We start from the raw sequence: 23,223 nt of genomic DNA, 5'->3' as shown, positions 1-23,223 counted from the left end.
CCAGCAGCGGCACCGGGCAGGAACGCGAGAAGTCCTTGCTCGGCCAGATGAAGCAGTGCTAACTGGTCTGGCCACCGGTGTGACTGGCTGCCCTGCGCCCTAGGTGTTCACACTGCCCAAGGTCAGTGCCCGGCTGAAGCTGAAGCTGACGGCCCTGGAGGGCTCGCGGGTGCGGCGGGTCAGCGCGGCCCGCTTCGGCAGCTGTCGGGCCGAGGACTACGGGGAGCATCACTTGGCCGTCCTCACCAACCTGGGCGACGTCCAGGTGGTGTCACTACCCCTGCTCAAGCCCCAGGTGCGGTACAGCTGCATCCGCCGGGAGGATGTCAGCGGCATCGCATCATGTGTCTTCACCAAATACGGCCAAGGTATGCGGGGGGCGGGCCCGGCGGGGCCTCTGCCCCCGGGCCAGGTTTGGGGCTCCCACTGCGTCGCGGGGGCTGCTGGGAAGGACAGCCTGGGGTATTTCAGCCAAAGCCAGGATCCTTAGGCAGAGAACTGTTATAGGCTCTGGTCCCTAGTGACCCCCAAGGTGGGGATCAGGGGTGGGTCGTGCAGGGCCAACTCGGGCTGCCCTCACCTGCCAGCCTTTTCCACCCCAAACCCAGGTTTCTACCTGATCTCACCCTCCGAGTTTGAGCGCTTCTCTCTTTCCACCAAGTGGCTAGTTGAGCCCCGATGTCTGGTGGATTCAGCAGAGTCAAAGAACCGCAGCCACCCGCGCAATGGATCAGGCCCCGAGAAGTCTTTGGGCCGAGCCAGGTGGGTGGAAGGGCAGACGGCCTTTGCTCCAGCCGCTCCTTGCCCCACTTTCCCTGGGGTGCCCGCTCTGGGGCTGCCCAGGGTCCCTTTCCCCCGAAACTCAGCCAGCCACCCCATCCACCCTTTCCCAGCCAGAGTGGGGAGCCTCGTGCCCCTGATCCTTACTGTCTCTTCCCCATAGGAACTCAGGGAGCCAGAGTGACGGAGAAGGTAAGACAGGTCTCTCTGGGGCCGGGGGCGTGTGGGGGCAGAGGTGTGGCAAGGGCAGCTGGGGAGGGTTGGGGAGCCCAGGTGGTCAGGCAACATGTGGGCTGGGGGTCACACAGCTTCCCTTGCGGTCCTGGGCTCCGGCTCCAGCACCCCCACCCCCACAGAGAGGGGGCCGGGGCAGCAGAGGGCCGACGGCTCACGTGGCCTGGCCCCTGCCTTTCAGAGCGGAGGTCGGGCCCTGTGATGGAGCACGCTCTGCTCAATGACGAGAGTGAGTCGGGGCAGGAGTTGTGGGGCTGGCAGGAGGGATGTTCGGGGTGGGGGCGGGGGTGGGGGGCGGTACTTGGAAGGCCAGGGTGGAAACGCGGGCTGGTTTCCTGAAGAAGGCAGGCTGGTTCACCGGGTCAGCAGAAGGGGGAGCGAGGCGGGCATCTGGCCCCACCTGCGCTGGCCTCACCAGGCCTCTGCTCTCCACCTCTGCCCTGCAGGGGTTCTGAAGGAGATCCAGAGCACGCTGGAGGGAGACCGAGGGTGAGTGACTGTCCAGCTCACCGGGGCGGGCCCCAGGTGCCAGGAGAGCTGTGGGCATGAGGGTCCTCGTCCGGAGTCCCGTGGACGGTGACAGCCCCGACTTTGCCCACACAGGAGCTGTGGCGATTGGCGTTCTCAGAGAGTGGCCGTGGGGTACAGCCTCAGCAACGGGGGAGGTAGGGGCTCTGGGCGCTGCTGCGGGCTTGGGGGGGTGGGAGGAGGAGGAGGCCCCGCCCCCGCTCTCCTGGACCCTTAGGCTCATCCCAGCCCTGGCACGTGCCCTGCTGGCCGGAAAGCCTCTGTGTCTGGGCTCACGCTCTGGTGCTCTGTCTCCTGCAGCGGAGTGAACGGGACGCGTGTGCTGCCTGCACAGTGATCACACTACTGAGGGCTCCTCCGCGGGGCCCCGCCTACCTGGAGAAGCCCGGCACGGGGCCGTGCCGGGGCTGGGGGCACCCCAGGGTCCAGCCTGCTGCTGCTCCTGGTCTCAGGAGAGTGGGGACCCCCACGGCCCAGGGCTGTCCCTCCCTGGGGCCTGACTCTCCTGGTCCCTTCGTCAAAGTTGCACAGTTTTGAAGCCCCCTTCCCCCCTCCCCCTTTTTGTAGTGGGTTGGGTTTTAAATTATAAATGTTAATTGCCTCCGGATGAAAAAGTTTTTAATAAACACCTTATTACCTCTTCACTGGACTGGTCCAAAGATTTTAATTTCTTTTTAGCTTGTACAGAGATTTTTCCATGTAAATAGAAACAATGGTTAGCTGGTTCCTTGCCTTTGCCCCCTGGGGTCCATCCCCTGGACCAGGCTGGTGCTCAGGAGGATCTGTCGGTTCTTTTAAGCTATTTGGAATCAGATACATGAACTCTACGTGGTTGTGTCTGAACACCACATGCCTTCTCTCTTTGGGAATAAATGATGACAAGTTAACCGAATTGAGTCTTGTCTGTCTGCATCCCTGGGTGGGGGGCCGTAGGAGGGCCCTGGCCACCCCTGGCCGGCCTTTCCCTGCTGTCAGGAGGGGAAGATGCTCACAGGATGTTGACTTGATGGCTTCTCCTGGACTTCAGGGAAGGACTCTGGGGTGCCACTGAGGTGGGGTCAGTGCCTGGAGGTTAAGGTCTCCACAAGCCAGGGACTTGATTCTTCTTGGCCTACATCTTTACCCACCCGGTATCTTGTTTTTTAAATTATTTTTGGCTGTGCTGCGTGTTGGTTGAGGCGCACAGACTCTTGTCGCCGTGCATGGGCTTTCTCTAGTTGCAGAGCGAAGGCTTGTGGTGGTGGCCTCTCGTTACAGAGCACAGACTCTAGAGCGTGGCTCAGTGGTTGGCGCAGAGGCTTAGTTGCCGGACCAGGGATCGAACCCATGTCTTCCTGCGCTGGCAGGCGGATGCTTAACCACTGGACCACCATGAAGTTCCCCACCCGTCTTCACTGAGCGCCTACTCTATGCTTGGTGCTTGAGGTTCAGAGGTGGCCAAGACAAAGTGGCCCCTGCCCTTGTGGGGCTCACGGTCCCTACAAGTGCAGGAAGTGTTAAGATGAGGGAAATCCGGGGGCCTGGGAGAAATGTGCCTGGGGAGGTGACATTAAGCTGTGACTAGAGGACCTCCCTGGTTAAGACTTTGAGCTTCCAATGCAAGGGACACAGATTTGATCCCTGGTTGAGGAACTAAGATCCCACATTTTGTGGAGTAGCCAAAAAATAAAAGGCATACGCTGGGACAGAAGAGGTGACCAGGAGTTGGCTGAGGGGGAGGGAGGCACAGCAGCATGCAAGGACATGGTCTCCTCACAGTGGAACGAGTGAAGAGCCAAGGGTGGTTGGCAGGAAGTGAGTGAAAATGCCGGGGCCAGTCAGGGAGCCCTGGGAGCCTCGTGGGGGCAAGGGCACTGCCCTGGGTCACAGGAGACTCCCTGGCCTGAGCTGGAAGAGGGCCTGTTGGAAGGACACTGATGAGCATGGGGAGCAGAGGAGGAGCTGAGTTCCAGGTCCCAAGACAGACACCCCGGGGGGAGCATCCTCTGTACCTGCCCTCCAGCATGTACCACTGAAGACACGCTCTGAATTTGGGAACAGGGACCACTCAAGCTCCCTTGTTTCTCCTTGGAGGAATAGTAGGGGCTTACCCAGATGGAAGAATTGATGCTTTTGAATTGTGTTGTTGGAGAAGACCCTTGAGAGTCCCTTGGACTGCAAAGAGATTCAACCAGTCAATCCTAAAGGAAATCAACCCTGAATATTCATTGGCAAGGTTGAGGCTGAAGCTGAAGCTCCAGTACTTTGGCCACCTGAAGTGAAGAACTGATTCATTAGGAAAGACCCTGATGCTGGGAAAGATTGAGGGCAGGAGAATTGGGAGACAGAGGATGAGATGGTTGGATGGCATCACCGACCCAATGGACATGAGTTCTAGAGTTATTCTTCTAGAGACCGCTGTAGCTTCAACCCCAGCAAGTCGCATTTGGACAAATTATTTACCTGCTCTGCATCAGTTTCTCCTGGCAAATAGGGTGATAATAGTATTCCTTCTTTATCTGTTGTGAAGTTTCTATGAGTCCATGTAGTTAATGGGTTAATGATGGTGCTGACCCTGTTCAGTTCAGTCGCTCAGTCGTGTCCGACTCTTTGAGACCCCATGAATTGCAGCATGCCAGGCCTCCCTGTCCATCACCATATCCCGGAGTTCACTCAGACTCACGTCCATCGAGTCCGTGATGCCATCCAGCCATCTCATCCTCTGTCGTCCCCTTCTCCTCCTGCCCCCAATCCCTCCCAGCATCAGAGTCTTTTCCAATGAGTCAACTCTTCACATGAGGTGGCCAAAGTACTGGAGCTGCAGCTTTAGCATCGTTCCTTCCAAAGAAATCCCAGGGTTGATCTCCTTCAGAATGGACCGGTTGGATCTCCTTGCAGTCCAAGGGACCCTCAAGAGTCTTCTCCAACACCACAGTTCAAAAGCATCAATTCTTCGGCGCTCAGCCTTCTTCACAGTCCAATTCTCACATCCATACATGACCACAGGAAAAACCATAGCCTTGACTAGATGGGCCTTAGTCGGCAAAATAATGTCTCTGCTTTTGAATATACTATCTGGGTTGGTCATAACTTTTCTTCCAAGGAGTAAGCGTCTTTTAATTTCATGGCTGCAGTCACCATCTGCAGTGATTTTGGAGCCCCCAAAAATAAAGTCTGACACTGTTTCTACTGTTTCCCCATCCATTTCCCATGAAGTGATGGGACCAGATGCCATGATCTTCATTTTCTGAATATTGAGCTTTAAGCCAACTTTTTTACTCTCTTTCACTTGCATCAAGAGGCTTTTTAGATCCTCTTCACTTTCTGCCATAAGGGTGGTGTCATCTGCATATCTGAGGTTATTGATGTTTCTCCCGGCAATCTTGATTCCAGCTTGTGTTTCTTCCAGTCCAGCGTTTCTCATGATGTACTCTGCATATAAGTTAAATAAGCAGGGTGACAATATACAGCCTTGACAGACTCCTTTTCCTATTTGGAACTAGTCTGTTGTTCCATGTCCAGTTCTAACTGTTGCTTCCTGACCTGCATACAGATTTCTCAAGAGTTAGGTGATCTGGTATCTCTCTCTTTCAGAAATTTCCACAGTTTATTGTGATCCACACAGTCAAAGGCTTTGGCATAGTCAATAAAGCAGAAATAGATGTTTTTCTGGAACTCTCTTGCTTTTTCCATGATCCAGCGGATGTTGGTAATTTGATCTCTGGTTCCTCTGCCTTTTCTAAAACCAGCTTGAACATCAGGGAGTTCACGGTTCACATACTGCTGAACCCTGGCTTGGAGAATTTTGAGCATTCCTTTACTAGCGTGTGAGATGAGTGCAATTTGTGGTAGTTTGAGCATTCTTTGGGATTGGAATGAAAACTGACCTTTTCCAGTCCTGTGGCCACTGCTGAGTTTTCCAAATTTGCTGGCATATTGAGTGCAGCACTTTCACAGCATCGTCTTTCAGGATTTGAAACAGCTCAACTGGAATTCCATCACCTCCACTAGCTTTGTTCGTAGTGATGCTTTCTAAGGCCCACTTGACTTCACATTCCAAGATGTCTGGCTCTAGATTAGCAATCACATCATCATGATTATCTGGGTTATGAAGATCTTTTTGTACAGTTCTTCTGTGTATTCTTGCCACCTCTTCTTAACATCTGCTTCTGTTAGGTCCAGACCATTTCTGTCCTTTATCGAGCCCATCTTTGCATGAAATGTTCCCTTGGTATCTCTAATTTTCTTGAAGAGATTGCTAGTCTTTCCCATTCTGTTGTTTTCCTCTATTTCTTTGCATTGATCGCTGAGGAAGGCTTTCTTATCTCTTCTTGCTATTCTTTGGAACTCTGCATTCAGATGCTGATATCTTTCCTTTTCTCCTTTGCTTTTCGCCTCTCTTCTTTTCACAGCTATTTGTAAGGCCTCCTCGGACAGCCATTTTGCTTCTTTGCATTTCTTTTCCATGGGGATGGTCTTGATCCCTGTCTCCTGTACAATGTCACGAACCTCATTCCATAGTTCATCAGGCACTCTATCTATCAGATCTAGGCCCTTAAATCTATTTCTCACTTCCACTGTATAATCATAAGGGATTTGATTTAGGTCATACATGAATGGTCTAGCGGTTTTCCCTACTTTCTTCAATTTGAGTCTGAATTTGGTAATAAGGAGTTCATGATCTGAGCCACAGTCAGCTCCCGGTCTTGTTTTTGTTGACTGTATAGAGCTTCTCCATCTTTGGCTGCAAAGAATGTAATCAATCTGATTTCGGTGTTGACCATCTGGTGATGTTCATGTGTAGAGTCTTCTCTTGTGTTGTTGGAAGAGGGTGTTTGCTATGACCAGTGCATTTTCTTGGCAAAACTCTATTAGTCTTTGCCCTGCTTCATTCCAAGGCCAAATTTGCCTGTTACTCCAGGTGTTTCTTGACTTCCTACTTTTGCATTCCAGTCCCCTATAATGAAAAGGACATCTTTTTTGGGTGTTAGTTCTAAAAGGTCTTGTAGGTCTTCATAAAACTGTTCAACTTCAGTTTCTTCAGCGTTACTGGTTGGGGCATAGACTTGGATGACCGTGATATTGAATGGTTTGCCTTGGAGACGAACAGAGATCATTCTGTCGTTTTTGAGATTGCATCCAAGTACTGCATTTCGGACTCTTTTGTTGACCATGATGGCTACTCCATTTCTTCTGAGGGATTCCTGCCCGCAGTAGTAGATGTAATGGTCATCTGAGTTAAATTCACCCATTCCAGTCCATTTTAGTTCACTGATTCCTAGAATGTCGACGTTCATCCTTGCCATCTCTTGTTTGACCACTTCCAATTTGCCTTGATTCATGGACCTGACATTCCAGGTTCCTATGCAATATTGCTCTTTACAGCATCGGATCTTCCTTCTATCACCAGTCACATCCACAACTGGGTATTGTTTTTGCTTTGGCTCCATCCCTTCATTCTTTCTGGAGTTATTTCTCCACTGATCTCCAGTAGCATATTGGGCACCTAATGACCTGGGGGAGTTCCTCTTTTGGTATCCTATCATTTTGCCTTTTCATACTGTTCATGGGGTTCTCAAGGCAAGAATACTGAAGTGGCTTGCCATTCTCTTCTCCAGTGGACCACATTCTGCTAGGATCAGGGATAACATCATAAGAGTTTGATGCACAGGATGTCTTTATCCTTTTCCTTTGGCTGCGCCGGGTCTTAGTTGCAGCATGTGGGATCTTCACGTGCGTCATGCGAACTGTTCGTTGTGGCTTGTGGGCTCTAGTTCCCCGAACAAGCATCAAACCCGAACCCCCTGCATTGAGAATGCAGAGTCTTAGCCACTGGACCACAGGGAAGTCCAAGACGTCTTTATCTTTTACCACAAATTAAGCTTTGCTGTTTCAAACTTGGGTTGACACCGGGATCTTCAGTCTGTGGGTCAGGATCCTGCACCAAAAGTGGGTACCAAGGAAGGAGTGAGACCATCACACTGGGGGAGCTGGGTGGCCCTTCCCCTGCCTAGGAAGAAGGCATGCTTTTGTGACTGCCCGTTTATGGGGGCTTCCATATGTTTTATCCATTTAGCTAAGTTAACTCACACAAATGGACAAGCGACATGAAGTTTCCTGCCAAGTAACTAGGGATTAGAGATACTACTACTAATGCAAACACCAATAAACCAGAAGAAAATGGCAGAGCCAACACTTCCATGACTCAGAGGGGCTTTGTGGCTGCAGCAATGATCCAGTTAATCAGCTCGAACAGGAAGTCAACAGCAAGTACACACACCTGAAAATACCTAGAGATCTCTTTGGAAATTTTGAAAATGGATTAACCCTGTGCCCATTAAGGATAAGCTTGGCCTTAAATACTTCTAAGAGTGAGCTTATGGTGGTGGTTCGACTGTTTCAGTTTCAAAGAAAACATTGTCATATTGGGAACATGAGCGGCAATTTGTGTGGCTAGGCAGGCACACACGGAAGCACTTGGTGCGTTCTGGAAAGGAGATTAATCCCGGTGGAGGAGTGGGGTGTCCAGGAAGAGCAAAGCAGGCACTGAGAGGGTGAGTTGACCAGGAAGGCTGCCAGATGGACAGGATGCGTGAGCAGGAGGGTCACTGCCAATTCCAAGGGCCTTGGACACAGTTGGTCTGGAGACTTAGTTCTGAGGGCCTTCGGCATTATATGTTTGAAAGTCAGGCCAGTCCTACCCTTTATCACTGGCTTTGTCTGTGACTGGCTCTGTGACCTTGCAGGTCATCTGGCCTCACTCCTGCACCTTTGTTTACTTATCTTTAAAATGGGCTGTAATAATAGGGCAGACCTCAGAGGACGGTAAGGATTCAATGAGAATCTGGGACATCCCACAGGACTGGGCTCCCAGTTAAGACCCAAACAAAGGAGGTGAAGGTTATTGTGAGGTGAGTGAGGCCAGGAGAGGAGGAGGTCGCTCAGGAGGGAGGGAGGGAGTGTGTGCGGAGCCAGAAGAGGACTCGCACAGGTGGAGGAGGTGGTCACAGCCCTTGTGAGCAAAGTGGAAGAAGGACAGGTGGGAAGGAGGAAGTGGGGGTGGCGCCCCTCTCCCCTGGTTTGTCTGAGGGCTTCCCTGGAGGCTGTTGGAAACCACACAGCCAGGAGGTGGGGGGCGTGGGGAACCAAGCCTGTCTGGTTCCAAAGCCAGTCCCAGCAGAAGTGCCGTGGAGCAGCATGGCAGGACCCTCGAACTGGGTCCCCAGTTCCTCACTTACTGCCTACATGTCCTTAAGCCACTTACCCTCTCTGAGCCATTTCCCCATCTATGAAATGAGACCATATCCCCTTCCTAAGGTTTGGGGAGGTTTGGATGAAATGAAGCTTGGGAAGGGAGCTGAGGCTCAAGGGATCAGAGGCGGCCTTGCCTTCCCAGCTGTGTGCTGGTCGCTCAGTCATGTCCAACATTTTGTGACCCCAGGGACTGTGGCCTGCCAGGCTCCCCATCCATGGAATTCTCCAGGCAAGAATACTGGAGTGGGTTGCCACTTCCTTCTCCAGGGGATCTTCCCAACCCAGGGATTGAACCCAGGTTTCCCGCATTGCGGGCAGATGCTTTAACCTCTGAGCCACCAGGAAGTCCCAGCTGAAAGAGAAACAAGTGCTGACCTGGATCAACAGGAGAGAGAGGAGGGCCCAGGAGAAGGCTGGAGACTGGAGATGGGAGTATGGAGCTCTCCGGCTGCTCCAGTGCTCACAGGACACACTGTAACGGGTTGGACAAATTGAAGTTCCATGTATAGCTGGTAGCTCTCCTGCCAGGTCTTCAGACTGAGTGGGCATCCCAGTTCTGACACTCAGCTGTGTGCCTCAGTCTTATCATCCATGAAATGGGAATCCTTATACCACCCATCCCTTGGAGTGCTGCTAAGAGTTAAACGAAGGCTTCCCTGCAGGTTCAGTGGTTAGGAACCCTCCTGCCAATGCAGGAGACTTGGGTTCAATCAGTGGATAGAGAAGATCCCCTGCAGAAGGAAATGGCAACCCACTCCAGGGTTCTTGCCTGGGAAATCCCATGGAAAGAGGAGCCTGGTGGGCTACAATCAGCAAAACAGTTAGATACGATTTAGCAACTAAACAGCAACAAAGAGTTAATTGAATTTTTAGTAAAGTATGTAGAACAATGCTTGTCATACAGTAAGCCCTGAAGTGTTAGCTATTTTTTATTATTTTTATTATTATCATCATTATTAGTCCAGGACAAAACAGAGCTCTTTCTCTATGCTATTTATTATAAAACACACACAGCATAACACAAGTCAAAGGAGTACAACCCAAAAAATCTTCACAGACTGAACAGTATCACCCACGGAGGCTTCCTTGTGACCCTCCTAGTCACTACCAACCTCCCACCCCCAACCCAGGCACTGCCCTGTAACTAACTTAGCTCAGTTTCCTCTTTTTGTCCTTTATATAAATAGAATCAGACAGTGAATTCTATAACTCTTTCACGACTGGTTTCTTCACTCACCATCATGTTTTGTGAAATAACCCAGGTATGTTGCTGGCAATGGTATGCCGTTATCAATGCGACAACTGATCAATCGTTATCTGCTTTTGGCAGGTGAAAGGAGCCCTCTGAACCTGATTGGCCATTGCCTTGCTCAGTACTGGTGGTGGGGAAGCAGAGTGTACAGACTTTTAAAGACTCCAGTTTTATGAGTCAAATGTAACCAACGTTACCCGTTTGTTTGTGTTCCTTCAGGACAGCTGCTTCCTTGGCAAAGGCCAAGGCACTTTCAACTCCTTGCTCAAACCAGGCATCTGGGCATGAGTGGCCCTCCTAGGTAACGTGAGTTCTTGTGGCAGCTCCACCCAGGCTGGCTCCAGATGTGCAGAGGTGGGTGGGAGGCAGTTCAGTTCAGCTGCTCAGTCGTGTCTGACTCTTCGTAACCCCATGGACCACAGCACGCCAGGCCTCCCTGTAGAGCACCAACTCCCGGAGTTTACTCAAACTCATCTCCACTGAGGCAGTGACGCCATCCAACCGTCTCATCCTCTGTCGTCCCCTTCTCCTCCCGCCTTCAATCTTTCCCAGCATCAGGGTGTTTTCAAATGAGTCAGCTCTTTGCATCAGGTAGCCAAAGTATTGGAGTTTCAGCTTCAACATCAGATCTTCCAGTGAACACTCAGGACTGATTTCCTTCAGGATGAACTCGTTGGATCTCCTTGCAGTCCAAGGGGACCCTCAAGAGTCTTCTCCAACACCACAGTTCAAAAGCATCAGTTCTTCGGCGCTCAGCTTTAACTATCACATTCATACACGACTACTGGAAAAACCATAGCCTTGATGAGATGGACCTTTGTTGGCAAAGTAATGTCTCTGCTTTTTAATATGCTGTCTAGGTTGGTCATAACTTTCCTTCCAAGGAGTAAGCGTCTTTTAATTTCATGGCTGCAGTCACCATCTGCAGTGATTTTGGAGCCCCCCAAAATAAAGTCTGACACTGTTTCCCATCTATTTCCCATGAAGTGATGGGACCAGATGCCATGATCTTCGTTTTCTGATTGTTGAGCTTTAAGCCAACTTTTTCACTTTCCTCTTTCACTTGCATCAAGAGGCTTTTTAGTTCTTCTTTGGTTTCTGCCACAAGGGTGGTGTCACCTGCATATCTGAGGTAATTGATATTTCTCCCGGCAATCTTGATTCCAGCTTGTGCTTCATCCAGCCCAGCGTTTCTCATGATGTACTCTGCATATAAGTTAAATAAGCAGGGTGACAATATACAGCCTTGACATACTCCTTTTCCTATTTGGAACCAGTCTGTTGTTCCATGTCCAGTTCTAACTGCTGTTTCCTGACCTGCATACAGACTTCTCAAGAGGCAGGTCAGGTGGTCTGGTATTCCCATCCCTTTCAGAATTTTCCACAGTTTGTGATGATCCACACAAAGGCTTTGGCATAGTCAATAAAGCAGAAATATACGTTTTTTCTGGCACTCTCTTGCTTTTTTGATGATCCAGCAGATGTTGGCAATTTGATCTCTGGTTCCTCTGCCTTTTCTAAAACCAGCTTGAACATCTGGAAGTTCTCGGTTCATGTATTCCTGAAGCCTGGCTTGGAGAATTTTGAGCATTCCTTTACTAGAGTGTGAGATGAGTGCAGTTTGCGGTAGTTTGAGCATTCTTTGGGATTGGAATGAAAACTGACCTTTTCCAGTCCTGTGGCCACTGTTGAGTTTTCTAAATTTGCTGGCATATTGAGTGCAGCACTTTCACAGCATCATCTTTTAGGATTTGAAATAGCTCAACTGGAATTCCACCACCTCCACTAGCTTTGTAGTGATGCTTCCTAAGGTCCACTTGACTTCACATTCCAGGATGTCTGGCTCTAGGTGAGTGATCACACCATTGTGATTATCTGGGTCATGAAGATCTTTTTTGTGTAGTTCTGTGTATTCTTGCCACCTCTTCTTAACATCTTCTGCTTCTGTTAGGTCCGTACCATTTCTGTCCTTTATCGAGCCCATCTTTGTATGAAACGTTCCCTTGGTATCTCTAATTTTCTTGAAGAGATCTCTAGTCTTTCCCGTTCTGTTGTTTTCCTCTATTTCTTTGCATTGATCGCTGAGGAAGGCTTTCTTATCTCTCCCTGCTATTCTTTGGAACTCTGCATTCAATGGGTATATCATTCCTTTTCTCCTTTGCTTTTCACTTCTCTTCTTTTCACAGCTATTTGTAAGGCCTCCTCAGACAGCCGCTTTGCTTTTTTGCATTTCTTTTTCTCGGGAATGGTCCCGATGCTTGTCTCCTGTACAATGTCAGGAACCTCCATCCATAGTTCATCAGGCACTCTGGCTATCAGATCTAGTCCCTTAAGTCTATTTCTCACTTTCACTGTATAATCTTAAGGGACTTGATTTAGGTCACACCTGCATGGTCTAGTGATGTGAGGCAGGTAGGAGCTAACTGGAGAGCCCTCCGAGGAAAGCGCCACAACCTGGAATGCCAACTTCCCCCACTTTGATTCTGGGTGGGGCTCCCAGTTGAGGAGAGGTCAGAGGTCAGCAGGGGCACAGGAGTCCTGTGGGGGCACTTAGATCTGTCATGTTTCAGAGGGGAAAGAATGTTGGATGATATCCTGCCTCGGTGCCATGTGAAGATGGGTGGTCTCCTCTCTTGTTGGTGGGAGTGTAAACTGGTACAGCCTCCACGGAGGAAAATTTGGAGCACTCTTAAGTTATACAAAAGCACACACCCTATGCCCCTGCAATTCCACTTCTAGGAATTGATTCGGCCTGGACACAGAGGGAATCAATGTTGTCTGTAATTGAAGCAAAAGGTTAGATGAAGGCAGCCTCCATTTCAGTCGTAAAAGTCTGTTAACCTAAAATAATTTTAAGAGCCAATTATTTTACCAGCAACGAATTACAACATGGGACAGCAATTAATGCCAACTACACACACCTCTGCAGGAAGGAAAACTTTTTATAAAGGAAGCTCTCTTATAGAGGAAAAGGGGAAGCTGGGAGAGGCTGTTATAAACAAAAAGTCCATAGGAGGAAACTGGGAGTTTGAAGTATAGCAGGTTTTCATTGGCTTAGTTTAACAGTTTCTCATTGGCTGAGTTATTGCCCGGCAAGGGGAAAAACTTTCTTCCTCCAGCTGCCAGCAGTAAAGTCGTGTCACTTCCTGCCTGAGACCCAAAGTACATTTTTTCCTCTTGGGCTCTATATCGAGGTGAACTGGTTAAGTGTATAAGGACTCCCCCTTCTGGCCTCTGGCCTCCATTTAGTGAGTGTTTCCTTTATTAATTTTTGCACTATCAATAAAGAATTGGTTAAACTCTGGCACATTCATCTGCTGGAATATTACAAAGTTGTAAAAAAAAAAAAGATTTTTACTATTATGAAATCTCCAAGTTAATCTGTTAGAGTGGAGCACCATGAGCTAGAAGAGCTTCCACCTGTTCTCAGAGGGAAAAAGAATACTTGCTTTTCTCTGCCTGGATAGCTCTGGAAGGAAATACAAGAAATGGGTAACCTCAGGGGACAATGAATAGCTGTGGGTCAGGAGTGGGAAACTTTCATCTTCTGGACTACCTGTTCAAAAAAAATTAAATATTAGAGCAACACACACATCTGGGTGCTCAGGAATTTATTGGGGTCCGATTATGTTCCATGACTAAGAAGCATGTACTTACTTTACACCAGTCCGAGGTGTACATTTATGTTTTATGCAGTTTTCTTTAAATTATATTTCACAATATAGAACAATAACAAAATTAACAACCCTCACTGGCTTCTGGCCGTGCACCAAGGTCAGCCTGGTTCCAGCCTCCAAGGGGCTAAGGGAGGAGGGTGGGTCCCCTAGAGGCCCCCAGGACAAGGAGGATGACCCGCACAGGTTCTTTTGGCACCAGCCCCCACCCCGATGCCAAAGTAGTGAGGCAGGAGCAGAGCATGGGCCCCCTCGGTCGGGCCCGGTGCCAGGCTGGCAGCAACTCAGGGCCGCACGGTTGCCCTGTCCACGGCCTTTGTCCGCACCTGCAGCTCTTCTTTCCTGATTGGCCTCCTCGCTATTGTTGGCCTTGGAGGTCAGGACCGGCAGCCACCTGCATTATTGATGCCCTTGGGGGGCGGGTAGATGGAGCCTGTAGCCCCTATTAGCCCAGAGCCCCGTGTGGTGTGCTGCTGAGGGCACGCCTGTGGGCAGCCGGCTCCTGGGGCGAGAAGAGGAGACAGCCACCAGGAAGCCATGGGCAGGAGCAAGGGCAAAGCGCCCCAGCACCTGGAGGGACCCGGGAGGCCCCCCTCGGGGGAGCAGGAATCCGGGTCTGCCAGCGCAGACAGCGTGCCCAGCCGGGGACACCGAAAGGGCCATCGTAAGGCACACAGGGAGCCCAGCGCCGGGCGAGGCCAGGAGCCTCCCAGTGCCCACAGGAAGCCCACTGGAGGGGAGAACGGGGACTGCAGACAAGCAGAGGCGGGGCCGCCGCCGGACGCCGAGGGCAGAGGAGGCAGCGGGCATGCTCGTGGGGGATGCCAGGCTAAGGAGAGCAGCAAGCCGGGGGACGGCCACGGGGGGCGCCTGGAGGAGAAGGGTCTCGGAAGAGGAGGAAGGACACGCCAGCACGACTGCGGCAGAAGGAGAGGAAAACGACGGGGACGCTCGGCTCAGCGGGGCCGCCGGGAGACACCGAGCCTCGACAGGGACACGTCGGGTGGAGACGGGGCCAGCTCCTGCCTGGACAGCGAAGCCCACGAGGCCCAGGAGAGCCGCAGCCAAAGTGGTGGGACCCCAGAGCGGAGGCTCAACTTGGAGCAAACGGACATGGCCTCGGGGGGCACTCAAACCAGTGCAGAGTCAGCGCTGGAGGCACCAGGAGCTCCCCGGAACAGCGACAGGCCGAGCAGCAGCGACGACAGAGGCAGTGACAAGCCCCCCTCGCGGCCCCAGAGCCCAGAAGGATCGTCGGGGGCGAGGCCCCAGGGAGAGACAGAGGATTCCGGGACAGACCCAGACTCGAGTCAGGAGGGGGCCGGGCCGTGCCGGAGCCCAGGAGCAGCCCCAGGAACGACCCGCGAGGCCCTCGAGGCCGGCGAGGCTGACCAGGGTAGAAAAGCCGCAGCTTCCAGCCTCCTCGAGAGCTGGATCCCCCGGAGCTCGTGGGGTTCTCAGGACCCCAGGCAGGGCGGGGATGCAAGGGACGATGGGGTGCAGCCCGAAGCTGAGCCGAGGGGCACCCCGCCCGAAAGAGCCGAGGCCTCGACCGCCCGGGGTCAGCGCCGCCAGATTGGAAATGTGGTGGGGAAGGCGCACGAGGCGGTGGGCGTGAGCGACGAGGGGTCTCGGGGAGACGGGCCGCTGGCCGCCCTAGTGGCGCTCTGCAGGCTCCGCGCGAGGCCCCCGCCAGGCCCTGCTCCCCAGGCCGCCGGTCCCCGCCGCGGCAGCCTCAAGGACCGGCTCGTGCGCGTAGCGCGGGCCCTGGGGCTCCTGCGGTGGCTGCGGCTGCGGCTCCAGGGGCGCGCGGGCGGCGCGCGGGGCCCCGGGACCAGCGAGGGGACGAGCCGCGGGCCGGGGCCGCGCCGCCGCCGTCTAGCGCTGAGCCTGGCGGGCGTCGCGGGGCTCTGGGGGCGACCAAGGCCTCCCCCTGGCGGCGGCCCGAGTTCCCCGCAGGTTGCAGAAAGCCCAGCTCACGATCCATCCGAGGACGAGCACGCGACTCCAGATCCCAAGTTCGCCGTCGTGTTCCCCAGGATCCACGGGGCAGGGAGGACCTCGAGCCGCCAGAGCTCAGAGGAAGGGTTCGCGGACGCCCCCGCCGGGGAGGGGCGCGGTTGGTCCTGTGCGGGGGCGTCTGCGGACAGTGCAGGGCGCAGGGCCAGTGTCGAAGGGGTGGCGGAGTCTCCCCGCGGCTCTCTCGGCCCGAATCCCCACGAAGAGCCCCCCCTCGACGAGACGGGCTCCAGCAGCGAAGCGGAGCCCGAGAGCTTGGGAGCCGCGGCTCCGGTGCATTGGGCGCAGGGCTCTGGCCCTCACAAGGGCCCCGGGCTTGGCACCGAAGCACTGCTGCCCCGACTCACCTTGGAGACCCGCCGGCGGCCGGAGGGGAGCCCCGGCCCCCGCGGGTCCTTGAGGGATCGGTGGGAGCCAGAGGACGAGGTGGAGGAGGCGCTGGAGAGGGACCTGGAGCTGAGCCTCGTGCCCGGCCCGGAGGAACCTCCTCTTCCCGGCGGCGCGGACGGCTGGAGTGTGGGGGAAGGCCTGGAAGACACCGAGGACCTGGCCCGGCTGCGGTGAGTGGGCGCGGTTCCAAACCTGCCCTGCCTAGGTCACACCTTCTCCTATCCCACCCTACCTCCGATTTGTATGGAGGGTCTCCTTCGAAGGGGTTTTGCCATACAGGGTCGTCAGGCTGGAAGGGGCAGGAGAGGGGTGAGAATCCAGATGCCCTTTTTTTCTCTAATTGGCACAAAGCTTCCTTCTGAGTCAGCAGCCTAGTCCTGCCTATTGCGCCCACGGTGGGATCTCTTATTCAGCAGGGGTGGCGGTGGGAGGGCTGTGTTATGGACCGGCTTGGAGGTGGGGGAGGGCTGTGTTATGGACCACCTTGGAGAGGGTGCGCGACTTGGTGGAGGTGTCTCTGCAGCCAGCCGGGGCGCTAACCCAGAACCTCTTTCTGCTCCCAACTCCCCTCTCCACCCCACGCCCCGTAGGCCAGTGTGCGACAGCTCTGTGCTGCTGTGTCTGAAGAAGAGGTTTCACCTGGGCCGAATCTACGTATGGGGGACCCAGCAGGGTGTGGTGGGCTGGCATTCCCTTTCCCCTGGGGTCAGAGGGCCCTCTGGGCACACCCCACCCAGAGTGTCCCCCTCCATCCTCCCTGGGCTGGGTCCCGAACCCTGCTCCCTCCACATTCTGATGAGAGCTTTCACTTTCTTCCCAGACCTTCGGGGGGCCCCTCCTGCTAGCTCTGAACCCCCACCGGGCCCTGCCTCTCTATGCACCTGAGGTCCTAGCCAGCTACCGCCCTGGGAAGACCCCCAACACCACCCCGTATGTGAACTTGCCCCACCAGGCCTCTGCTCCCACCGGGTGGCTACCCTAGCACGTCACACTGACTGAGGTCCAGGGGACTGTGGGCAGGACCTGCCTGCACCCAGGAGACCGCAGGGTGCCCATCGCTGGTAACCTTCTCTCTCATCTGCTTCCACTCTCCTCCCCCAGACACATTTTTGCTGTTGTGGCATCGGCGTATAGCCTGTCTGAGAGCACGGGGCAGGCCACCTGCATCCTTCTGGGGTGAGTGGTGGCTGAGCCCTCAGGCCACGCTGAGGGCCAGGAGGAGGGCTATGTGAGGTCTGTATCGGAAACTGCCCGTCCGGTCCACTGCTGAGAAGCAGCTCTGGACTTGCTAAGACCGTGCCCCTTGAACGAGGAGGCATCTTGGGACCTTTTTTTGCTGTTTGGCCTCCTTGCCCTGGATCTGTGTTTCTGCATTTCTGGGAGCCTCTCTTAGGGTGGGTGTCACTTCCAGGTGGGCACATCCCCGCTTTGGGGCTCATTTGGGGTCACCCTATGTGCCCCTTCCTGGAGGCCCTGCCAGCCTTTCTCTCCTGCAGTGGGCACAGCGGCTCTGGGAAGACGGAGGCAGCCAAAAAGATGGTGCAGTTCCTACACAGCCTGGAGTGGGAGCAGACGAGGGAGAGAGGGTGTCGGGTGAGGGGCAGCTCTCCATTGCCCAGGGGTCCAAGAGGGACCTTCCCACTCCCCTGGGCCAGGAGAGTGGTCTTCAGGCCTCTGGCTTCTCCTCAGGGGCAGCCCCAGGCATGGCCTACTGCGGGGAGGGTGGGCTGGGGAGACTGACCCCTCCGTGGCCCGACAGAGCCCCTACATAGTATCCTTGTCTGGGATGCCTCATCAGGGGCTGCTACGCCCAGAGATACTTGAATGTCCCCCCTCCCACCCAGCTGGACACCGTGCTGCCCCTGCTCAGCAGCTTTGGCCATGCCAAGACAGTCCTCAACGCCAATGCCAGCCGCTTCGGCCAGGTCCTGTGCCTCTGCCTGCAGTGGTGAGTGACAGGGGTCCAGGTGGGCAGGGGCACCCACGGCCTGTTCCCCAGATTGGGAACCTGAGACTGCCACCCTTGGGTCCAGCCCTTGGTGGGTCCCACCTGAGCAGGGGCCCTGGGCCATGTGTGCCCTGGGCACCCTCACCGTGCCCTGTGCCCACAGTGGGGTCATCGTGGGCGCTTCTGCGTCACATCATCTACTCGAGACCTCGAGGGTGGTGTTTCAGGTATGACCCTGGCCCGCTGCTCCCAGCGCGGGGGAGAGGGAGGCGCTGTGACCCCTCATTCCCCCGGCCTGCCTTCCCCTGGGGGCTTGTCCTTGCTTCCCAGGGCACAAGACCTGGCTGCCACTCCCCCTAAGCCAGTCCTTCTCCCCCGAGGCCCAGGCTGAGCGGAGCTTCCATGTTTTTTATGAGCTGCTGGCGGGGCTGGACCCTGTGGAACGGGAACAGCTCTCCCTGCAGGGGCCAGAGACCTACTACTACCTCAACCAGGTGAGGGGAGGCACTCCCTGGTGCTGGGCGACAGGGCCTGCCTAGGGAGGGGTCCCCGCTCGGGGTGTAGGTGAGGGAGGCCATGGGAGGCCCGTCCTCATCCCCGGCCCCTCACCCTTGAGCTCTGCTGTGCTTGGCAGGGCCGCGCCTGCAGTCTCCAGGACAAGGACGATGCCCAGGACTTCAGAGGACTGGTGAGCGCCCTGCAGGCACTGGGCTTGTGCACCGAGGAGCTGACCGCCGTCTGGGCTGTGCTGGCCTCCATCCTGCAGCTGGGCAACATCTGCTTCTCCTCGTTAGAGGTGAGCTTCCGCCGAGATGCTGGATCGGTGGTTTGGCTCGTCTGCATCATCAGCGGTAACCTCAGTGTGGGAGGCCACCCACAGGGCCTCACCGCTGTCCCGGAAAGTGGATGGATTTCTATCTTTTTTCTTTTAATATAAATTTATTCATTTTAATTGGAGGCTAATTACATTACAATATTGTAATGGTTTTGGATTTCCATCTTATAAATGAGAAAACTGAGACTAGGGTCTTCTGCCTCTATACTAATCCCATCCCACTAAGGCACCACCCTAAGAGGGGTGCTTGGTGTTACCTGAGCAGCTATGATGTACCTGGGGCTTCACATATATGTGTGTGTGTGTGTGTGTGTATTTGGGTGGGGGGTCTACACCGAGCAGTTTGCATGATCTTAGTTCCCCAACCAGAGATCAAACTTACACCCTCAGCAGTGATAGAGCAGAGTCCTAACCACTGGACCATCAGGGAATTCCCTACATAGAGTTTCTTTTTTTTTAAATATTTATTTGGTTGCACCAGGTCTTAGTTATGGCATGAGGGATCTAGTTCCCTGACCAGGGATCAAACCTAGGCCCCTTGCATTGGGAGCATGGAGTCTAAGCCACTGGGAAGTCCATTTAGTGCTCCAGAGAACACCATCACATAAAGCTTATTATTTCCCCTCTAACGACAAGACAGTGGAGGCTCAGAGAGGGGAAAAGACTTGTCGGGGCCACTAGCTAGCACAGAGGTAAGGTCGGATTCACACTTAGGCCCTCAGACTTCAGAGCCAGCCCCTCCCCCGGCCCAGGTCTACCTCTGGGTCACGGGCACCTTGCTGGTCTGAGCGTGGCTCTGCCCCCGCCTGTGGGAAGCAGCCAGTCCACAAGCAGAGCGCTCCCTGCTCCCTCCCGCCTCTGTCCAGAGGGAGTCCCAGGAGGTGGCCGCCGTGTCCAGCTGGGCTGAGATCCACGCCGCAGCCCGGCTGCTGCGGGTGCCGCCCGAGCGCCTGGAGGGAGCGGTCACCCGGAGGGTCACGGTGAGCCTGGGGGTCCTGGGCAAGGGGGGCCTGAGCAGACCACCCAAAGGCTTGGGGAGCCCCGGGGTGGGCCTTGGGCCTGGTGCACCAGCTGCACATTCTCCACCCTCAGGAGACGCCCTATGGCCAGGTCTCGAGATCCCTACCGATGGAAAGCGCCATCGATGCCAGGTAGCCCTGAGGACAGGAGAGAGCCGGGAGTGGGCCTGGCCCCTGCTGCACGGGGCTCACTCACCACGCTCCCAGGGACACCCTGGCCAAGGCCCTGTACGCACGGCTCTTCACCTGGCTTCTGAGGACGGCCAACGCGCGTCTGGCGTCCCCTGCGGAGGCAGGCAGCACGGTTACCATCTCTGTCGTTGATGTCTACGGCTTTGAGGTCACCCCGGGGGTGGGGCCCAGAAAGGGGTGTCCACCTCATCCTGGATATTCCTGGGGACCCCAGCAGCTCTGTGGGGCACACTCGTGCGCTGCTTGCCTCTCTGACCATACGATGGTCCATGAGACAGCTGCGCGCTCGTAGGTACAGCTGCCTGCCCTGTCCAGGCGTGATGTCACCTCTGGAGAGCCCTGCCTACTTGGCTTTGTTTCAGAGTCTCATGGAGCCTTGAGGCGATGAAAGACCTCAGGATGAGTCAGTCTCACTTCCTGTGTCCAAGAGGCGGGGGGAGAAGGGGACTCCCCCAAATCACCCTGAGTTTCCATAAGCTCGTCACCCCTTCCCAGAATATCCGGCCCCCTCAGGCCAGGGAAAAGGGATGAGACGGGCACCGGTCACTGTCCTCCGCTCTTGCCTCCTCTCCACGGCACCTGTGTGTGTGTGTATATTCATATGCACACTTGTGTGTATTTTTGAGCATGTACAAAACTCTGTACAAAGCTGCATGAAGCAGGGGCTCTGCTAGGCTTGCTGGCCAGGTGTTGGGGACACAGAGGAAGGAGCCTGGAATTCTAACAGGAGGACTCCTGGAAGGCTTCTTGGAAGCGGCAGCCTGGAACTCTGCTTGTGAGAACGTGGCATTCGGATAGTCCCTGAGCTAGGCTGTAGGAAAAGGTGCCTTCCAGACCACAGGACGGCTATGATCAGAGGCCCAAAGGCTCACAGCGGTGCTGAGGCAGAAGGCAGGGGGACAGCTTGCTGGAGGGGAGGCCCGGCTGGGGCTGGGGCAGGGGCAGCACTGAGGCGGCCGCACCCTGGGCCAGAGTCTTTGGACTTGACCCTGGAGGCGGCAGCATCAGCCCTGGGGCAGCATCCTGCCTGGTGCTGGGAGAATGTGGGCAGCGGTGGGAGCGGGGAGAAGGGCACCAGGCCTGTGTGCTGGCCCCCCTAGCTGCCCCGGGCCCCCCACCTCATGTGGGTGCCCACCTCACTGCTCACGTGCCCCCAGGCCTTGCGGGTCAACGGTCTGGAGCAGCTGTACAACAACCTGGGCAGTGAGCGCCTGCAGCTGTGGTACAACCGGCTGCTGCTCGCCCAGGAGGAGGTACAGGACTGGGCTTGGAGGAGGCCAGGGATGCCCAGCTGTTTCCTAGAACAGAAGCCATCCCTAGGGGAGAGAGAGCACTGCACTGAGAGCCCGCCCCAGAGCCCCCTTGCTGTAGGCCGTCTCAGTCCTTCCGAGCCTCAGTTTACTCATCTGTACAATGGGAGGGTCAGCCCTGCTCTGGCTCGGGTGAGGCCCCCCATGGACACGGGTGGTCTCCACAAACCAAGTGCTGGCTGTTCCCAGGAGGAGTGTCGGAGGGAGTTGCTTCCCTGGGTGCCCATCCCCCAGGCCCTGCAGGAGTCCTGCCTGGACTTCCTGGTAGACCAGCCACACAGCCTCCTGAGTATCCTGGATGCCCAGACATGGCTGTCCCAGGTGAGCCCCTCGTGTTGGGGGACAAGGAGCGGGGGGTGCCTGGTGACCAGGCCAGGGCCAGCAGGGCCTCTCAGGGGAGAAATAAAGTCTGAGGTCCTGGGACCTTGCCCACAGGCCCTCAGCACAGCTTGGGAAGGCAGTGGCCACACTAGGTTCAGATCTCTAGTCTCTGGATAATCCTGAGTGAAGTGCTGACCTCTCTGAGAGTCCTCACTGCAGGAGGGGGACCATCGTGCCTGAGGGGCTGGGTGGTGCGGACTGTGCAGGCTGCGCGAGGGGCTTGGGGTTTCATCGAGTCTTGTTATAAGTTCTTAAACTCCATAAAATAGCCTCTTACTGGATGACTTTTTATATATGTGAATCTTTAAAAAAAAAACACATCCCATCTGTTTAATGTTTCATTTAAATGTACTGTATCCTTCCCCCTTTTTTATTTTCTTGGCCACACTACAAGGCATGTGGGATCCTACTTCCCTGACCAGGGATCAAACCCACACTCCTTGCATTGGAAGCACAGACTGTTAACCACTGGCCCGCCAGGGAAGTTCCTGGATGGGTTCTTAAAAGTATCTGAAAAACTTGCTCAGAAACACCTGTAACTGTGAGACCAGTCTCCCAGGAGTCATTGCCAAAACTGCCTTCAAGTCCCCCAGCCCAGTTTCTTTTAAATTATTTTATCAAACGTCTCTAAGCCACCAAATCTTATTGACTGAGGTGTGCAAGTCTTCCATGTTTTTTCTTGATTGTTCAAAATAGTCCCTGGGAAAGAGGTTGTGCCCTTTATAAAGACTCAGATAAGGAGCGACTTTCTAAAAAAGCTTGGGAACCAAACCAAAGCTCGCCGTGTGTTCAGTGTCTGTGGTTCTGGGGGCAGGGGAGAGAGGCACAGCCCCGCCAGGGGAGCCACACCGGCAGAGGCCTGAGCATCTCTTCCTCTCATCAGGCCACGGACCACACCTTTCTGCAGAAGTGCCACTATCACCACGGCGACCACCCGTGCTACACCAAGCCCCAGCTGCCCCTTCCCATCTTCACCGTGCGACATTATGCCGGGACCGTCACCTACCAGGTATCGGGTGAGGGCAGAGTGACCCTGGGGAGTCACCTGATGGGTGAGTGGGGTAAGTGTAGGGAGACCTCTTCCAAGGCTTTAACCATCTCTCTCTGCCTGGGCCCCTCTGCCTCACCTAGTGCATGACTCACTGAGCTCTGGGCAAGCATTGTGTGATGGGGGAGTCAAGGCCTTGGGACCTTCCAGACCCAGAGGGGCAGAGCATATGCATGGGACCTGGCTCTGATGACCTCAGGGAGTCTGCTTCTCCTTCTGTGTCTCCATTGTCCTCATCTGTAAAATGGGAAGGGGAACCTGTCCTATAGCGTCCTGAGGATTAATGTAATTACATGGAAGTGGTGGGACAGGTGCCTGGCACATCCGGGTACTCAGTAAAGGGACCTCCTCTCCCCCTTCTGAGTTTCATGATGACTCCA

General features: G+C 54.8%; 2 protein-coding genes across 4 annotated transcripts in view; both read left to right on the top strand.

Annotated features, from left to right (window-relative positions):
• Nucleotides 1–2,186, top strand: part of LLGL2 (LLGL scribble cell polarity complex component 2) — a 33,058-nt gene extending 30,872 nt beyond the window's left edge. For 2 of the 3 annotated variants that reach the window (XM_027974076.3, XM_027974077.3), the window contains 7 exons: nt 104–368; nt 609–762; nt 944–972; nt 1,196–1,243; nt 1,461–1,503; nt 1,618–1,679; nt 1,843–2,186. In XM_027974076.3, coding sequence (XP_027829877.1) covers nt 104–368; nt 609–762; nt 944–972; nt 1,196–1,243; nt 1,461–1,503; nt 1,618–1,679; nt 1,843–1,850 — 609 coding nt within the window. In that variant the 3' untranslated portion in view covers nt 1,851–2,186. The remainder of the gene's footprint in view (nt 1–103; nt 369–608; nt 763–943; nt 973–1,195; nt 1,244–1,460; nt 1,504–1,617; nt 1,680–1,842) is intronic. The other variant, XM_027974078.3, reaches the window with a different exon arrangement.
• Nucleotides 2,187–14,102: 11,916 nt separating this feature from the next.
• Nucleotides 14,103–23,223, top strand: part of MYO15B (myosin XVB) — a 30,612-nt gene continuing 21,491 nt past the window's right edge. Inside the window, exons 1-15 of the mRNA XM_042256364.2 lie at nt 14,103–16,280; nt 16,701–16,764; nt 16,931–17,040; nt 17,212–17,286; nt 17,607–17,703; nt 17,955–18,058; nt 18,222–18,285; nt 18,439–18,552; nt 18,693–18,854; nt 19,760–19,873; nt 19,986–20,044; nt 20,120–20,252; nt 21,262–21,357; nt 21,604–21,735; nt 22,679–22,804. Of these exons, the coding sequence (XP_042112298.1) occupies nt 14,239–16,280; nt 16,701–16,764; nt 16,931–17,040; nt 17,212–17,286; nt 17,607–17,703; nt 17,955–18,058; nt 18,222–18,285; nt 18,439–18,552; nt 18,693–18,854; nt 19,760–19,873; nt 19,986–20,044; nt 20,120–20,252; nt 21,262–21,357; nt 21,604–21,735; nt 22,679–22,804 (3,492 nt within the window). The 5' untranslated portion in view covers nt 14,103–14,238. The remainder of the gene's footprint in view (nt 16,281–16,700; nt 16,765–16,930; nt 17,041–17,211; nt 17,287–17,606; nt 17,704–17,954; nt 18,059–18,221; nt 18,286–18,438; nt 18,553–18,692; nt 18,855–19,759; nt 19,874–19,985; nt 20,045–20,119; nt 20,253–21,261; nt 21,358–21,603; nt 21,736–22,678; nt 22,805–23,223) is intronic.

This window comes from Ovis aries, chromosome 11, assembly GCF_016772045.2.
Source record: "Ovis aries strain OAR_USU_Benz2616 breed Rambouillet chromosome 11, ARS-UI_Ramb_v3.0, whole genome shotgun sequence".
Lineage (NCBI taxonomy): Eukaryota > Metazoa > Chordata > Mammalia > Artiodactyla > Bovidae > Ovis > Ovis aries.
The sequence above is the reverse complement of the archived record's forward strand: the minus strand, read 5'-3'. Positions and strand labels throughout refer to the sequence as shown.